This window comes from Erythrolamprus reginae, chromosome 3 (genome assembly GCF_031021105.1).
Source record: "Erythrolamprus reginae isolate rEryReg1 chromosome 3, rEryReg1.hap1, whole genome shotgun sequence".
NCBI classification, from domain to species: domain Eukaryota; kingdom Metazoa; phylum Chordata; class Lepidosauria; order Squamata; family Dipsadidae; genus Erythrolamprus; species Erythrolamprus reginae.
In genome coordinates, this window is record NC_091952.1 from 138,680,199 (window position 1) to 138,699,821 (window position 19,623).

The following is a 19,623-nucleotide window of genomic DNA, read 5'->3' on the forward strand; positions in this document are numbered from 1 at the left end:
TAACTAAAGGTAAAAAGAAGAAGAAACCGCTATGGTTTAGCAATGATGTAAGGGCTATAGTCAATGGAAAAAAGGCTGTCTATAGGAGGTATAAAGAGTCTGGAAGTATAGCTGATAGAGAGGTGTATAAAATGAGACAGAAGGAGGCAAAACAGATAATATATGCTGCTAAAGCCTCAAAGGAGGAAGAAATCTGTAAAGAAGGGGGATAAAACCTTCTTCAGATATATTAGTGATAGGAAGAAGAAAACCTGCAGCATCACGAAGCTTAGTACCGGGAATAATACATGCATTGATGGGAATAAGGAGATCGCTGACCATTTCTGTTCAGTTTTCTCAAAAGACACCTTACAAAAAAAAATACTATAGAGGGATATAGCATTGCGTCCAGCTGTACGGATTCAGCTCCAGTGATCTTAGAAGCCAATGTCTTAGAAGAACTTGAACGATTAAAGATAAATAAGGCAATGGGTCCAGATGGCATCCACCCCAGAGTTCTTAAAGAACTCAGATCTGTCATTGCTACCCCCCTGACTGATTTGTTTAACCAATCCCTGTTAACAGGAGATGTTCCTGAGGATTGGAGAATGGCCAGTGTTGTGCCTATCCACAAGAAGGGCAGTAGAGAAGAAGCTGGTAACTACAGGCCAATTAGCTTGACATCAGTTATAGTTAAAATGATGGAGACTCTACTCAAAAGGAGGATAAATCAGCACCTAAAAAACAATAACTTATTGGACCCAAATCTGCATGGCTTTACTGAAGGCAAATCATGTCAGACTAATCTCATTGATTTCTTTGACTATGTCACGAAGGTGTTGGATCAAGGTGGTGCCATGGATATTGCCTATCTGGACTTCAGCAAAGCCTTTGATACGGTTCCACATAAAGAGCTGATAGATAAATTAGTGAAGATTGGTCTTAATCCCTGGATAGTTCAATGGATTTGCAGCTGGCTGAAGCGTAGACATCAGAGGGTTATTGTTAATGGTGAGTATTCTGAGCAGAGACAGGTTACAAGCGGTGTGCCACAAGGGTCTGTTCTGGGTCCTATTCTTTTTAATATGTTTGTGAGTGACATAGGGGAAGGTTTGGTAGGAAAGGTTTGCCTATTTGCCATGACTCTAAAGTGTGCAATAGGGTTGATATTCCTGGAGGCGTTTGTAATATGGTAAATGATTTAGCTTTACTAGATAAATGGTCAAAGCAATTTTTCCAAATGTAAAATAATGCACTTGGGAAAAGGAATCCTCAATCTGAGTATTGTATTGGCAGTTCTGTGTTAGCAAAAACTTCAGAAGAGAAGGATTTAGGGGTAGTGATTTCTGACAGTCTCAAAATGGGTGAACAGTACAGTCAGGTGGTAGGGAAAGCAAGTAGGATGCTTGGCTGCATAGCTAGAGGTATAACAAGCAGGAAGAGGAAGATTATGATCCTGCTATATAGAGTGCTGGTGAGACCACATTTGGAATACTGTGTTCAGTTCTGGAGACCTCACCTACAAAAAGGTATTGACAAAATTGAACAGGTCCAAAGACGGGCTACAAGAATGGTGGAAGGTCTTAAGCATAAAAGCAGAAAGGCTTCATGAACTCAATCTGTATAGTCTGGAGTACAGAAGGAAAAGTGGGGACATGATCAAAACATTTAAATATGTTAAAGGGTTAAATAAAGTCCAGGAGGGAAGTTTTTTTAATAGGAAAGTGAACACAAGGACAAGGGGACACAATCTGAAGTTATTTGGGGGAAAGATCAAAAGCAACATGAGAAAATATTATTTTACTGAAAGAGTAGTAGATGCTTGGAACAAACTTCCAGCAGACGTGGTTGGTAAATCCACAGTAACTGAATTTAAACATGCCTGGGATAAACATATATCCATCCTAAGATAAAATACAGAAAATAGTATAAGGGCAGACTAGATGGACCATGAGGTCTTTTTCTGCCGTCAGTCTTCTATGTTTCTATGTTTCTAGGATTATGTGATGTGGCTGAATGATTGACAGGATAACAGCCATCTATGAGGGGAGGGGTGTTATGTCCGCTAAAGTCAAATGAGAGCTTGAAGTTGATTGGCTCCCACGTGGCAAGCAGGCAAAAACCGCCAAAACTAAATGGCTGTCTGAGATTTTGCCGTGCTTAAATAGGGCAACGGGTGAGCCATTGCCACAGTTGTGTTTAAGCATAGTAGGTGTCTGTTTACTGTTCCAGTTCTTATACAGATAAAATATCTGAGCTTCAACAGTCTCCTAGAGTCACTGATGTAACACAGCTTTCCCTGCTCATGGTGACTGTCTTATACCTGCTGGATCTGGGCATGCTCTACCACCTCTACTCAGGCTTTCTAGCTGGCCATTTTACCTCCTTTGTGCTGGGTGGGCCTGATTAAGCTACCAAGGTATGTCAGGTGTGCAAGGGGAATGTGCTCTGCATGTGGCCCTGAGCAAGACCCATCTGGGGCTGAGGAGATAAGCAGTTGTGACCTATTCTCCAACTGAAAAAAAACAGACAGGATGGGGTTGGCAGGCCAATGGTGTCCAGCAGCAGCCTCTTCACCTCCTGCCTCACCTTGTCTTGGCCTGCCGTGACAGCAGTAGCTGGAGGCATAGGTGCAGGGAAGAGGCACCGAGTCCAGCCTGATGGATGTACCGGGTGGCCCCTGTAATAGATGAACTAGTACTATCACATGAAAACACAATAACCCACTCAGAGTCACTTCAAAGCAACATGGATATCAAACAAACTTAAAGATAATAATAATAAACATTATTAGGCAAGAAATCTAAACAATGAAGGTGCACAAATAGAAATATGAATAATTGCAGAACAATATTATACAGGTTTTCAGAAAATGATGTAGGAAGAGGCCTGCCCAAGGAGAGAGTTTTACATTAGTTGGAATAGCAATAGCAATAGCACTTAAACTTATATACCACTTCCCAATGCTTTACAGCCATCCCTAATCAGTTTATAGAGTCAACATATTGCCCCCAATAATCTGGGTGCTCATTTTATGACCTTGGAAGGATGGAAGGCTGAGTTAACCTTGAGCCACTGAGACCCAAACTTCTGCATTTTTTGCAGCTAGTGATCAGCAGAAGTAGCCTGCAATAATGCATTCTAATCACTGCGCTATCATAGCTCTGCCCTAGCCTTTTCTAACTAATCCTGCTTCTGATAAGAATAAAGTTTTTCAACAACCATAGAGGTGTGTGATTTTATTGTCTATTTAGATTTCTTTGACAAATGTTGCTATGTCTTTTTTCATTGCCTTGTCTATGGATATTGCAGTTTTGTATTTACTTTGTAGTTTCTTTCACGTGTTTTGCTTAATTGCCATACTTTTCAGATTATAAAACACATGAGAGTATAAAACGCACCTTACTTTTGGGGGAGGAAAATAGGGAAATAAATCTACCTACCCAGTATTTATCTGGCTAGCATCCTTAATCTGTTTAGCTTCAGCACATTATTTTATCCCCTGGTTAGGGCTGAAAAAAACTTTTTCAGAGGGAACTGCTTCAGAGGGAGTAGGAATAAAAAGAAATGCTGGGCAAGCCAGGAAGATTGCTAGCACCACGTTAGGACTGAAAATGCCTTTTTCAAAGGGAGTAGGAATGAAAACAAACCTGCAAAGACTTAGGGATGGGAAAAATCTTCTTCAGAGGGAGTAGGAATCTGGGAACATTGTTAGCACCTAGTTAGGGCTCGGTGCTAAGCTTAAAAAAAGCTATATTCAGAGTATGAATGTAGCTTTTTTGAATGCACCCAAATTTTCAGCCTCTCTTGGGCAGGAAAAGGTATGTCTTTATACTCTGAAACATATGGTGGTCCTTTATTGTATACTTTTACTTCATTAGTGTATTCCTAGTGAATCTCCTGCCCGCTTTTTAATGTGGCAAAACACACAGTTGGCCTAATAAATATTCACTGGCATTATTAATTTGACACAGAGAATTTGGCATCTATGAAGCTCTATAACAAAAAAGTAATATCTGTGGATCTTTTTTACACCCATGTTCTCTGTGCACATCTTTGTTCTTTTTCTAGAAATTAAAAACCTATTTTCAAACAAGGATAGTTTGCAAATATTCGGTTTATGATGGGTATTCTTCAAAGTCAAATCATAGTATACATAGTTCTAAACTCACCTTCAACAATGTCACCCATGTAGTGATTAAGGGTCTGTGTTAATTCATCAGCACCACGATCCAAGCTGGTGTTCATGCTAAACTTTTCTGTCAGAGCTGTGAAACCTTGAAAATCATAAGCAATTGCTGTCAGTATAACATTTTAAGACTGTGGATTAGGGATAAAAAGGGACAGGCTGGAATTGATTCATTAGACTTTCAAAAGAAAATCTTAGCTTGAAGAGAAACAAACAGCTATAAGTTTCAACTGAAAATCTCCATAGAATCTCTCATTGACATCAGTTGACACATAGAGCATTATTTCCTACACTGCACATTTCTATATCCTCAAAGAAAGTTCTTTTTTTGCCCAGGAAAAGAGAAATAATATAGATGCAGTTTTTGAAAAATCATCAATTCTCTTGAAGTTTACTGTGCGTTTATGTGGATATTTTAAAACTTTATTTTCAGGAAGAGCAGCAAAGGTTTGCACTGTTTTTTCTAATATAGTATTTTAAGTTTATAACTGCTAACAAGAGCTTACAAAACATTTGTCAGACCAATCCTAGAATACAGCTCACCTGTATGGAACCCACATTGCATATCTGACATCAACACAATTGAGAGAGTCCAGAAATATTTCACAAGAAGAGTCCTTCACTCCTCTTCTCACAACAAAATACCTTACTCCGCCAGACTTGAAATTCTTGGTTTAGACAACTTACAACTCCGTCGTCTCCGTTCTGACTTAATTATAGTTCATAAAATCATATACCAAAATGTCCTACCTGTTAATGACTACTTCACCTTCAACCGCAACAACACATGAGCATGAAATCGATTTAAACTAAATGTCAACCGCTCCAAACTTGACTGCAAAAAACATGACTTCAGCAATCCCTGGAATGCCCTACCTGATTCTGTGGTTTCTACTCCTAACCCCAAAACCTTTAACCTTATACTATCTACAATTGACCTCTCCCCCTTTCTAAGAGGTCTGTAAGGGGTGTGCATAAGCGCACCACTGTGCATACCGTCTCTGTCCTATTGTCTTCTTTTGTTACTTTTTATCATTACTTATCTAATGTTTTATTTGTACAAATTACCACCTATCATTGTTTGACTAACTAACTAAATAAATGAATGAATAAATAAATAAATAAATAAATATTAAAAGAAAACCTCTGAAACCTTTCTCCTTCCCTCAATGGCACACTGATTTCCTTTGCTTACCTGAAATGTCCATGAAGAGCAGAACACCATCAAAACTTTCAATAAAAGGCATTTCCTGAGCAAAATCTCCATACACAATGACATCAGGGACATGAGCAGCTAATTTACCAAGGGCTGAAATCTCTATTTGATCATTCTTATTAGTCATTATTATTTCTGATTTGGAACACAACTTAAATGCTGTTCACTGCTATAGGCATTAAATCTCCTGTTGTAATGCCCCAATTCTGTGAAAACTTATTTATCTTAGAGAACACCTCCATTGTGATATTTTGTGTCACAATGAACTGACAGCAGTTTCTCCTCCAATTACATTAGATGGATTATACTTCACCTAACAACTGTTGCTAGGCTAAATCATATTCTTTTCTTTTTTTATTTTTTTTAAAATATTTTTTTATTAAATATACGTAAAACACAGACATATACAAAACAAACAATTAGGAATACAATTTCTCCATAAATACTATAAGCTTACATCAGTTAATAATTGTCAATATTAACCGATGTAAGCTTATATACATTTTATAAATTACTTGTTCTTTATTTTTTATTTGTTCTTTTACTTTAAAAAATATCTTTATTGGTTTTAAAAATAACAAGAAAAACAGAAAAGAAAAAGAAAATCATATCCAATACATTAACAAAATCAAATATCATAAAAAGGGAAGGGGAACGTGAGAGGATAGGGAGAAAGGGGAAAGAAGAAAAGTGGTGAAAGGGAAAAAGAAAAGAGAAAAGAGAGAAAAGAAGGAAAAGGAAAGGAAAGGAAAGGAAAAAGGGCTATGATATTTCTTGTACGTAATGAGGTAATTTGTGGGAATTAAGTATTTAAATATTAGTTTTGTTTTAACTAAACATATCACTTGTCCCATATTTTATAAAATTCTGTATCTTTTTCTTGTAGTTCTAAGGTTAGTTTACTCATTTCAGCCACCTCATATATTTTGTTAGTTAGATTTAATGTTGAGGGTAATTTGTCTGTTTTCCATAATTGGGCATAGTCTAGTCTAGCAGCAGTGGTTATATGTATCAAGTATCTGTCCTGTTTCATAATTTGGAGTTTGAAGATGCCTAATAAAAATAATTCCAGATTGAGGGAAATTTGTATGTGGAGAATTTGTTTGAGATAATTTTGGCTTTTGGACCAGTAATTTTTAACCTTTGGACATGTTTACCATTGGTGATAGTAGATTCTGATGGATTGTTTGTATTTCCAACAGAGTGGGGAGGTACCAGGAAACATTTTAGCCAATTGGGCTGGTGGTAAGTGCCAGCGGTAATATGTTTTATATAAATTTTCTGTTGAATATTCATTACCATGATGTAAATAGTTGAGTCATAAAATGTTGAATGGTGATTGGTTTGAAATGCCCGGGAAAATCAAATAAGCGTCAGTTACTTTGAGCGGGAAGAAACAAAGTATAAAAGCTGAAAAGCCGATACTGTTTCAGTTCGTGCCTGGGTTAGAGTTCGCATAGCAACTTTGTTTCTGCTATGCCGAAAATAAAAGGTACTTGAAACTGACTACAGCCTCAGTATTTTTCATTGGCGACGAAGGAGGTCTTACCTACGTACTTCCAGAATGGATAACCTGCCTGTGGGGAAAGCAACCGACCATTTCGATCCTGAGAACTCTTCCTGGGACGAATACACGGGGAAATTCGAGGTCTTCCTTGAGGTGGCAGGTATGAAAAATGCCAACAGCGGTCGGAAGAGAGCTATCTTTTTAAACTACTACGGCTCAGAAATCTATGCTTTAGCTCAGACCTTAATCGACCCGCTACTGGCCAACTCAGTTTCATGGGACACTTTAATTACTAAATTGGCATCTCACTTTAAACCTACCAACCCGGCCATTGTGTACAGGCACCAATTCTCCCGGATGACTCAAATCAAGGGAGAATCGATCAATCAATACGCTACACACCTTCGCACGGTAATGTCGAAATGCAAATTCGACAACCCTGAGTCAAGATTGATAGACACTTTAATTTTCGGAATGAGAAATGTGTCTGTTCAGAACAAACTCCTCACTGAAGATGAGCCAACTTTACAACAGGTCATTAAGACCACACAAACCCCAGAAGTCTCTGAAGCTGCAGCTGCAGAATTAAAGCACAATGACAAATTGGAAGTTATTTCCAAAATCGGGAGTCCACCATATGGCCAAGACATCACAGAGGAACCAAGCATCCCAATCAGCTCGGAAGAGTCATGTTTCCTGCTCAGAGCTGACCCAGCGAGACAATAGAGACAACTGAGGCAAATTCATCCATGCCCGGGTTGCTGGGGAAACCACCCGCATCCGAAGTGCCCATTCAGAGAATCGATTTGCCATCGTTGTGATTGCCGAGGGCACATAGCTGAAGCCTGCAGAGCAGTCTTTCCAGAGGAAACCATCTCCACCAAGCGACAACCCCACCAGCAAGATTCGTCGTGGCAAAATCGTGATTACCGGCCTCCTCATTTTCCTTTTAGAGGTTTCCAAAGAAACACAGGGCATACCGGCCGGGATTACACGTGAGGTAATTTTAACTATACAGTTAATAGCACCGTGACCCGAGACTCTAAAAAAATCATTGTTCCAGTGCAGATTAACAATCACCGGTGCCAAATGGAGTTGGACACTGTAATGCCTTGGGGAAAGATCAAACTGTATATGCCTAATCTTACAAAAGTTCATCTAGAGCCTATGACTGCGTTAATCAGGGATTTTCAAGGGGGGGCAATTCCTATTTTGGGCAAAACAATTGTACCTGTATCTTTTAAAAATGTCAAATGTAACTTGCCTATACTTGTAGTCTTGGGGCCTAGGCATACACTTTTAGGGTTAGAATGGATGGCCCCTTTGGATATTACTGTGACAGGAATTAACAAAATAAGTGAAGTGACTGCCCCAAACTTCTTAAGGGAATTCCCTGAGGTTTTTAACTCCACTTTGGGATCCTATAGAGGCCCACCTATTTCTTTCTCCTTGGACCCTAAAGTTCCACCCACTAGACTTAAACCACGAAGAGTTCCCTTACCATTATTACCCAAACCTGACCAACAGCTAGATAAGCTAATCGCTCAAGGCATTCTAGCAATGGTAGACCATGCACCATGGGAAACTCCAATTGTAACCCCTTTAAAATCTAATGGGTCATTAAGGGTCTGCGCAGACTATAAATCTACACTGAACAAGACCCTGCAACACCACCCTTACACTCTTTGGGGAAGGGGAAGATATTTGCTAAAATCGATTTAGCGCAAGCTTATCAACAGTTACCCGTGGACGACAAAACCACACTTGCTCAGACAATAGTAACACCCAGAGGTGCTTTTAAGTGCACTAGATTACAGTTTGGGGTAAGTGTGGCCCCTGTAATATTTCAGAGTCTCATGGAGAGACCATACCCTATTTTGATGATATATTTATCAGGGGAAAATCAAATTCAGTTAAACCAAAGAATAAGGGAAGTATTAAGGAGGTTACAACAAAAAGGGCTTAAGATTAAAGCAGAAAAATGTGTGTGGGGAACGCACAGTGTAGAATTTTTGGGATACAGAATTGATAGTGAGGGAATTCACCCTACCCCAGAAAAGATAAGAGTAATTCAAGAAGCCCCACAGCCTCAGAGCAAAACAGAGCTCCAAGCATTTCTTGGCTTTCTTAACTTTTATTCTGTTTTATTAAAACAGAAAGCTAAAGCAGCTGAACCTCTCCACAGATTACTCCAGAAGGGGACACCTTAGATGTGGGGGGATGCAGAACGCAGAGCCTTTGTAAAAGTAAAACAATTATTATCATCAAACAGTGTAGTAGTCCAGTATAGTACAACATTGCTGGTGAGATTGACATGTGATGCATCACCGTATGAGGTGGGAGCTGTACTGGCCCATGTGCTACCCGATGGCACGGAAGCACCAATAGCGTATTTCTCCAGAACATTATCTGGAGCTGAAAGGAATTATAGCCAGTTGGATAAGGAAGCTCTAGCCCTGGTGGCTGGAGTCAAGAAATTTCATAATTATATTTTTGGCCGGAAATTTGAAGATCACAAACCATTATTGGGGTTATTGGCTGAGAACAAACCTATACCCCCATTCATGTCTCCCCGTTTAATTAGGTGGACTATTTTTCTTGCTGGATATAATTACAATCTTAAACATAAAGGGGGTAAAGACATAAATCATGCTGACGGTCTGAGCAGATGCCCAATGACATTAACCGTGGAGGACCCAGCTCCAGCTCCAGCATCTGACATACTGTTAGAATTAAAAGACAACCCAATCACTACAGCAAAGGAAGTAGCTGAAAACACAAGGCTAGACCCAATATTACAAAAAGTTGCAAGTTATGTGTTGTGGGGGTGGCCCAACAATATTAGTGATGTGAATTTAAAAGATTTCAAGAACAAACAACAGGAACTATCCTATTTAAGGGGGTGCATTTTGTGGGGAGACAGGATTGTTATTCCACTTAATCTAAGGAACAAGGTATTAGAATTGTTGCATAGGGGGCACCCTGGCATTGTACGCATGAAGAGTTTGGCCAGAGGACATTTGTGGTGGCCAGGCCTGGACGCTGATATTGAAAAGTGGGTAGCCACCTGTGACCCCTGCCAAGAATCCAGACCAAATTCCCCTAGAACTTCTCCAATAGAATGGGAGACACCAAAAGGACCGTGGTCTAGGATCCACATTGATTTTGCAGGCTCCATGGGAACACATTCCTTCCTAATATCGTAGATGCCTATTCCAAGTGGGTAGAAATTATTGCCATGAGAAATACAACATCTTGTGCCACCATTAAGGCCCTGTGCCGCTTATTTGCAACACATGGTTGCCCTGATGTATTAGTGTCAGATAACGGTCTCCAACTTATGTCAAGACAAATGGAATTGTTTTTAGACCAATTAGGTATCAGACATGCACTTAAATCACCTTTTTCTCCTTGGGCTAATGGATTGGCAGAACGGTACGTTAGGGTGGCCAAAGAGGCTCTGAGGAGATCAGAACCAGGTGAAGTACAAGAATGTTTAGATCAATTTTTGTTGACACAACATATTACTCCAAACGCAAGAACACAGAAAAGCCCTGCTGAGCTTTTAATGGGTAGAAAATTGAGGTCCCCATTAGATAGGTTACATCCATTATATTGTGAAGATAGAGATGTTCAGATAAATCCAGAAAGATACATGTTTATTGGTCAGACTGTATTTGCAAAGAATTTTGATGGTGGGCTAAACTGGTTGAAAGGAACTGTGGTACAACAAATGGCTCCAAAGACTTACTATATTCGTTTGGAGGATGGCCTTATGTGGAAACAGCACATCGATCACTTGAGGAGGTGCCTGGAACAAGCAACCTCTCAACATCAAGAAATAAACTTGGACACTAACCGGAATGGTCATCCTTCAATTCCCACAGAGAATGCGAACCAACAGACGGTACAACAAAACAGATACAGATCAAACAGTATGGACATAGACATTTACTTACTGAGCCCTCCATCCAGCATTGTGGGAATGGCATCCTGGGAGGCTGGCAATGTGTCTGCAGATTCAACACTTGGAACCGTTCTGCTGGAAAGGCTAGGGACACCAGTGAAGCCGTTGATGAGCCGACCTCCTCTTCAGCCGATTGCCAGGATTCAAATGATCTGCACAGGTCTGAGAGAGAAGTACGCAGACCAAGCAGATTGGATGATTTTGTCACATGGCTTTCAGAGTGACCTTTTGTTGAACCAAGGAGGGAGGGGTGTTGAATATTCATTACCATGATGTAAATAGTTGAGTCATAAAATGTTGAATGGTGATTGGTTTGAAATGCCCGGGAAATTCAAATAAGCGTCAGTTACTTTGAGCGGGAAGAAACAAAGTATAAAAGCTGAAAAGTCGATACTGTTTCAGTTCGCGCCTCAGTTAGAGTTTGCATAGCAACTTTGTTTCTGCTATGCCGAAAATAAAAGTTACTTGAAACTGACTACAGCCTCAGTATTTTTCATTTTCTTTATAGGATGAAGATATGGTTAATTTGAGGTTTATATTCTATAGTTGTCCCCAGTCTGTGGAGTTTGTTTGTCCAATGTTTTATGCCCAAGTTATCATATTGCCTTTAGGTTTATCTTCAGTTGAATCATTTTGTAGGAAGCATTTATAAATTTTGGAAATCATTTGGTCTTCTGCTCCTAATAAAATTTTGTCTAAGTTATTTTGTTTTTGGAATCCATGTCCACTTTTGTCCTCGTTATATCTTGCTCTGATTTGGAAATATTGAAACCAATCTACCATAATTCCTTTCTCTATTAGGGGTTTTTTTTTTAGATAAGTTGGTTTTGTTCATCTAATAGATGGTTGTATGTGAAAATTTTAGTACGATCTAGGACATTTGGAAATATTACGGCTTCCATGGGGGGAACCATTTTGGGGTCTGTGGATAGAATTGTTTTCAAATTTTTTGCCATTGCTCTTTCTTTTTCTAATATAGTATTCTTTGAAATGAATTTGTGTTTTGTTTGTCCGATGAAATAAGTAATGGTGCCATCCAAACTGTAGATTATAGCCATCTAGAGTCAAAATCCTTTGATTTCTTAAGATCCTTTAACCAAGATAGGGCCGCTGCTGAATAATATAACTCCCAATTAGGTACTCTTACGCCATCTATTAATCTATTATCTTGCATATATATATAGCTTTTATTCTAGCTTTTCTTTTTAACCAGCTAAGTTTTTGTGCATTTTTTTAAGGTGAGTGAAAAAGGATTTATTTAATTTGATTGCGACTGAAGAGAATAAGAATAAAATTTTGGGGAGAATGTTCATTTTTATTATAGCAATCTTACCTAAGAAAGATAGTTGTAGTCTGGACCATTTCTCTAAGTCTTCAGATATTTTTTGTATTGTCTTGTCATGATTGTCTTTTTTTATGGAGCTACACTTAGAGGTAAGTGACAGACCTAAATATTTGACTCTTTTTTGTGTCAATATTTACGAGATTCTCCAACTTTTAATTTTGTTTGCTGAACATGTTTTTAGTTATTTATTTATTTTTATTTATTTATTCTTTGTCCAATATACAATACATATGGAAGAGAATAGACATTAAGTAATATATATAAAGATAGAAAGTAAAAAAGAAGAGAAGTAGATGGGAGGGAGAGAATATATATGATATATGAGATAAGGAAAGACAATTGAACAGGGGACGATAGGCACATCAGTGCACTTATATACGCCCCTTACTGGCCTCTTAGGAACCTGGAGAGGTCAATTGTGGAGAGTCTAAGTGAGAAATGTTGGGGGTTGGGAGTTGACACTATTGAGTCCGGTAATGAGTTCCACGCTTCGACAACTCGATTGTTAAAATCATATTTTTTACAGTCAAGTTTGGAGCGGTTAATATTAAGTTTGAATCTGTTGGGTGCTCTTGTGTTGTTGTGGTTGAAACTGAAGTAGTCATTGACCGGAAGGACATTGCAGCATATGATCTTGTGGGTAATACTTAAATCGTGTTTTGGGCACCACAGTTCTAAGTTTTCAAGATCCAGGATAGTTAGTCTATTTTCGTAGGGTATTCTGTTTCGAGTGGAGGAGTGAAGAGCTCTTCTGGTGAAATATCTTTGGACGTTTTCGAGAGTGTTGATGTCTGAGATGTGGTGTGGGTTCCAGACAGATGAGCTGTATTCGAGAATGGGTCTGGCATAGGTTTTGTAGGCTCTAGTCAGTAGTGTGAGATTGCCAGAGCAGAAGCTACGTAGGATCAGGTTAACAACTCTGGAAGCCTTTTTGGCGATATTGTTGCAGTGGCCTTTAGCACTTAGGTCGTTTGATATTAGTATTCCAAGGTCTTTTACTGAGTGTGGGTTGGCTGCGAGAATTTGTTTATTCAGTTCATATATGTGGTTTGGATTCTTTTTGCCGATGTGGAGGGTAGAGCATTTGTTGGTTGATATTTGAAGTTGCCAGGTGTTAGACCAATCTGAAACAAAGTCAAGGTCTTTTTGGAGAGTGAGTGTGTTGTCAGTGGTGTTGAAAAGTTTCACATCGCCAGCAAAAAGCACACAGTTGCTTGCGATATTATCACAGAGGTCATTGATGTATAGGATGAAAATAGTAGGACCTAGTACGCTGCCTTGGGGAACGCCGCTTTTGACAGGGACAGGGGTGGAAATGGCGCTTCCGATTTTGACAACTTGTTGCCTGTTTGACAGGAATGCAGTAATCCAGTTGTGGAGGAGTCTTGAGATGCCATAGGAATTGAGTTTTAGGAGAAGTTTGTCATGAACCACTGAGTCAAAGGCTTTGCAGAAGTCGATATTAATTGCATTGATGGATTTTCCTTGATCAAGGTGGGTAGTCCAGATGTTTTTGCAGTGAAGTAGTTGTAGGTTGCAGGATAGTTTCTTTCTGAATCCAAATTGTTTGTTTGAGAGTAGGTTATTAGATTCTAAGTAGAGGGTGATTGATCGATTTATAATTGATTCCATGATTTTACAAGGGACGCAGCATAGTGATATTGGTCTGTAGTTGTCAACTAGTGATGGGTCTCCTTTTTTGAAAATGGGGATGACTACTACTTTTGACCACAGCTTGGGGAGAGTGCTGGTCCTGAAGGATTTTTGGAAGATGATGCTTAGGGGTTCAGCTATGGCAGAAGAAAGTTTTCTTAGGAAGTATGCACAAAGACCATCTGGTCCGACAGATAGGAAAGGTTTGAGGTCACGGATTGCTTTTTCAACATAGTCTATAGTGAAGATGATTTGGGTTAGGTTTTTTAATGAGTTTGGAATGCGATTTGTGAAGAGGGGGGATGAGCCATTACTGTTAACAAAAACGGAGCCAAAAAAGGAGTTGAAGAGGTTAGCTTTGGATGGGTCATCGTGGTATTCTTTGTTGTTGGGTCCTAAGAGAGGTGGAATAGGTCTGGAGTCGTTAAGTTTGTTGTTGACGAAGTTGTAGAAGGCACGGTTAGATTTGGTGCGTAGGAGGTTTTCCTCTTGTTCACTGTGATAGTTGAGACATTCTACTTTTATTTGTTGGCATATGCTTCTGTAGCGGCTTTTAAAGTTGGTTACTGGGCTTTTTTTGTTTCTACGCCAGAGAGATCTTTTTTTGGTTTGTAGTTTCTTTATCGAGACAGGTACATTATTTTTTCATTTTCTTCTAGCAGAGGTTAGTGGAACATGCAGATTTATAAGTCTATTAATTTGGTGTAAGAACGTGTTGTAGAGGTCATCAGTAGTGATGCAGTTAGAGAATAAGGATTGCCAATTAATAAATGAGAGTTTGGCGTCTATGAGTTCGTAGTTGGCTTTCCTGAAATTGTACTTAGGTTAAAATCTTAGTTTTGATTCTATTTATCTTAAGACCGGCTATCATGCCAAATTTTTCAATTTCTTTGATTAGGTGAGGTCCTGTGACTAGTGGATCTTCCACTATAAAAACAATGTCGTCAGAATAGGCCTGTAGCTTATATTCCTCTTTTCCTATTTTTAGTCCTAGTATTTCTTTTTTATCTCTAATGTTTCTTAGTAGGCTTTCTTGAGCAAGGATAAAGATTAATGGGGCTAACGGACAACCTTGCCTCACCCCCTTTTGGATATGGATTTTATCAGTTGTATCCCCATTTATTAATATTCTTGCTGTTTGTTGATTACAAATTTTATTAATTAATTGTATGAATTTTGGGCCAAACTTCATTATTTGCAATTGGTTTTTAAAATATAGCCAATTGATTTGATCAAAAGCTATCTCCACATCTAGGAAGATGTAGGCGACTTCCTTCTCTATATGGGTATGCGCTAATGAATCTAAAATTATTTTTATATTATTTTTAATATGTCGATGGGGCAAAAAGCCATTTTGGTTTGAGTGAATAAACTTATTAAGGATCTTTTTTAGTCTTTCTGCCATGATTGATGCTAAAACTTTGTAATCCATATTTAATAAGGAAATAGGCCTATAGTTTTGTATTTGGGAATCTATGATATGTAGGCCTCTTTCCAAGATTCTGGTATAGCTCCTTCATCCAAGATCGTATTAAAAAGTTCTAACATAAGAGGCTGTAATTGTTTCTGTATATTTTTATAAATTTCAAAAAGAATACCACCTGGGCCTGGAGATTTGTTATTTTTCAGTTTCTCTATGACTTTTGTTAATTCATTCATGGTGATTTTAGTATTTAACATAATTCTTTCCTCTTCTGTAATGGTGGGTAGATTACAATGTTTCAAGTAGTCCTCCATTAACTTTTCATCTATATCTTCTTGTTTATATAAGTTATTATAGAATTCCTTTATAATTTTTTTCCTTAATGGTAAATCGCTCTATTCCATCGCCATCCATTAGTAGATTTCTCTCAGTTTTTTGCTTTGCGATTTTATGGGCCGACCATCTTCTTGGTTTATTGGCGTTTTCTTTTTCTTTTCTTTTTAAATATACTTTTTTGATTTATACAAAAAGGAGTAAAACAGGGGGAAAGGGGGATGGGAGTACAGAACAGAGAAGTGGGAGGGGAGTGGGGTAAACAGTATTGTTATATCATAGCTTATATATATTATTGTATACACATTCCAAGTATTTGTCCATATGTAAATATTTCGTATTCAGAATTCTTATTTGAATAATCTTATAGCTGTAATATTTGATAATCCAACAGTAATGTAAAAAGAGAAAGGGTAGAAAGGGAAAAAAGGGAGGGGGAAAAAGAGAGAAGAAAGAAAGAAGAGAGAGATAAAGGAGAAGTAGTACCTGTAAGGAAGCAGGCGTTTGGATTATGACGACTTAGATGGATTATATTTGTTGTTTTTGTTAGTGAAACTTGATCATAGGTTGTAATATTAGTAGATTTCTAATAATTATTGTGGATTGAACTCAGGCAGGGATTGTATTGGTTTTGGTCTGATTTTTAATTATACATATCTTTATTTTGGTTTATATTAAGCAATTTTAGTTATTTTTCGCTTTGTCATCTTTAGAGTTGGATAGCCATCTGAACCATTTCTCCCAGGAACTCTGAATCATTTTTGTTTTGAATTTCCATTGTTAATTTTGTTAGTTCGGCACATTCCATAATTTTACTAATGATGGTTAGATTAGTCGGAATGTCTTCTTTTTTCCAATGTTGTGCATATGTTAGTCTGGCGGCTGTTAGTATTTGAATGGTGAGGTATCTGTCTTCTTTACTTAATTTCTGTCTAAAAATGCCCAGAAGAAATAACTCTGGTTTAGTTATGATCTTTGTCAATATGACTTGGTCCATTATTCTTTTAATTTGTGTCCAAAATTTTTGGGCGTATGTACAGGTCCACCACATATGATAGTATGTTCCCTGTTTTTTTTTACATTTCCAACATAGAGAAGATACGTTTGGGTACATTTTAGAAAGCCTATCTGGTGGAAGGTGCCATCTGTATATCATTTTGTAAAGATTTTCTTTGTAGGAAACAGCGAGTGTCATTTTATAATTAATTGTATATATTTTTTTGCCATTCTGTGAGTGTTATTGTGTATCCAAAGTTTTGTGTCCATGCAATCATTGATCCTTTCACTTGTTCTTCTATAGTATCCTGTTTTAACAAATAGGTATATAGTTTAGAAATCATTTTTATATTGGGTCCAAATATTATTAAATCGAGAGGGTTTGTATTTTGAAAGCCAAGTGTACTTTTGTGTTGTTTATATTTTGTGTTTATTTGTATGTATGTGAACCAGTCTATGGGTATTCCATTGTCTTGTAGTTGTTGTCTGGTGAGAATATTATCATTGGCATCTAGTAATTTAGAGTAGGTTATTATTTTTGGTACTGAAAGAGGGGTCTGGTACATGAAAGATTCATTTGGGGATAGCCATTTTGGAGTTGCTAGATAATAGGTTTTTTTAATCTGTTGCCATGTTGATATTAATGTATTTCTAATATGATGATTTTTAAAGTATTTTGGAATTTTATTTGGTTCTACCATTAAGAATGTATGCCATCCTGATTGCAGATTAAATCCTTCTAGGGAAAGTAATCTTGTATTTTGTAATGTTATCCAATCTTTAAGTTTAGTTAGAATAGCGGCTTGGTAGTAAAGATAGAAGTTGGGGAGGCCAAAGCCTCCCCTTGATCTGTGATCTTGCAGATTTTTTAATTTTATTCTTGCCTTTTTTTTTTGTCCAAATGAATTTCCTAATTATTTTGTGTAATTGTTCAAAGAATGACTTGTTTAATTTAATCGGAGCTACCTGGAATAGATATAGGTATCTGGGGAGAATGTTTGATTTTATTGCGGCAATCTTACCCATCAATGATAATTTTAAATTTGTCCATCTATTTAAATCTTTTTGTATGTCCTGTGTGAGTTTGTCATAATTATCTTTTTTCAAAGTGTTGTTGTTCGCTGAGATCGTAATGCCCAAGTATTTGGTTTTTTTCACTATTTTATTGGCGTTTTCAAAGAAATTTTGTTTTAGTCTTTTGAGATTTTGGGTTATTTTTTCCTGGGTAAGGAGATTAATCTCATGTTTTATTGTATGTATTTCTTCAATTATTTTGTGGTTTTGGAGGTCTTTTATAATAATAATTTATTAGATTTGTATGCCGCCCCTCTCCGAGGACTCAGAGCAGCTCACAACAGCAACAAAATACAATATGATACAAATCCAATATTAAAACTAATTTTAAAACCCATTGTTACTAAAAAAAAACCCATTCAATTATACACAATCACACACACAATGATAGAGTCAGAAAGATGGGAGGGAGGATTAGTCCCCCCATGACTGGCGGCATAAATGGGTCTTGTGGAAGGAAAGGAGGGTGGGGGCAATTTGAATCTCTGGGGGAGTTGATTCCAGAGGGTTGGGGCCGCCACAGAGAAGGCTCTACCCCTAGGTCCCACCAGATGGCACTGTTTAGTCAATGGGACCCGGAGAAGGCCAACTCTGTGGGACCTAATTGGCTATTGGGATTCGTGCAGCAGAAGGCTGTCCCGTAAGTATTCTGGTCGGATGCCATGTAGGGCTTTATAGGTCATTACCAACACTTTGAATTGTATCAGGAAAGACTTAATGAACTCAATCTGTATAGTCTGGAGGACAGAAGGAAAAGGGGGGACATGATCGAAACATTTAAATATATTAAAGGGTTAAATAAGGTCCAGGAGGGAAGTGTTTTTAATAGGAAAGTGAACACAAGAACAAGGGGACACAATCTGAAGTTAGTTGGGGGAAAGATCAAAAGCAACATGAGAAAATATTATTTTACTGAAAGAGTAGTAGATCCTTGGAACAAACTTCCAGCAGATGTGGTAGATAAATCCACAGTAACTGAATTTAAACATGCCTGGGATAAACATATATCCATCCTAAGATAAAATACAGAAAATAGTATAAGGGCAGACTAGATGGACCATGAGGTCTTTTTCTGCCGTCAGACTTCTATGTTTCTATGTTTCTATGTGACCGGAAACTGATTGGCAACCAATGTAAGCCGTGGAGTGCTGACAAGATGTGGGCATATCTAGAGAGGCCCACAATTGCTTGCACGGCCACATTCTGTATGATCTGAAGTTTCCGAACACTTTTCAAAGATAGCCCCATATAGAGAGCGTTGCAGTAGTCAAACCTCAAGGTGATGAGGGCATGAGTGACTGTGAGCGGTGACTCCCTGTCCAAATAGGGCTACAACTGGTGCACCAGGCGAACCTGGGCAAATGCCCTCCTCGTCAAAGCTGAAAGATGATGTTCTAATGTTAGCTGTGGATCAAGGAGGACGCCCAAGTTGTGGACCCTCTCCAAGGGGGTCAATAATCCCCCCCTAGGGTGATCAATGGACAGATGGAATTGTCCTTGGGAGGAAAAACCCGTGCTACTCTGTCTTGTCAGGGTTGAGTTTGAGCCTGTTGACACCCATTCAGCCTCCAGGCACCAGCACATCACTTTCATGCTTCACCGACTGAACATGGGGTGGAGATGTACAGCTTGGTGTCATTAGCATACTGATGACATCTCACCCCATGCCCTTGGATGATCTCACCCAGCGGTTTCATGTGGATGTTGAATAGTAGGGGGGAGTGGACCGACCCCTGAGGCCCCCCACAAGGGAGAAACCTAGAGGTCGACCTCTGACCCCCCACTAACACCGACTGCAATTGGCCAGAGAGGTAGGAGGAGAACCACTGCAGAACCGTGCCTCCCACTCCCAACTCCTCTAGCTGTCACAGAAGGATTCCATGGTTGATGGTATTGAAAGCCACTGAGAGGTCAAGAAGCACCAGGACAGAAAATAAACCC

The 19,623-nt window shown here is 38.5% G+C and overlaps 1 protein-coding gene across 1 annotated transcript in view; it reads right to left on the reverse strand.

Annotated features, from left to right (window-relative positions):
- ADCY10 (adenylate cyclase 10) overlaps positions 1-5,511 on the reverse strand; it is a 253,408-nt gene extending 247,897 nt beyond the window's left edge. Inside the window, exons 1-2 of the mRNA XM_070748580.1 lie at positions 5,364-5,511; positions 4,152-4,256 (exon numbers count right to left, since the gene is read on the reverse strand). Of these exons, the coding sequence (XP_070604681.1) occupies positions 4,152-4,256; positions 5,364-5,511 (253 nt within the window). The remainder of the gene's footprint in view (positions 1-4,151; positions 4,257-5,363) is intronic.
- Between the last annotated feature and the right edge of the window lie 14,112 nt (positions 5,512-19,623).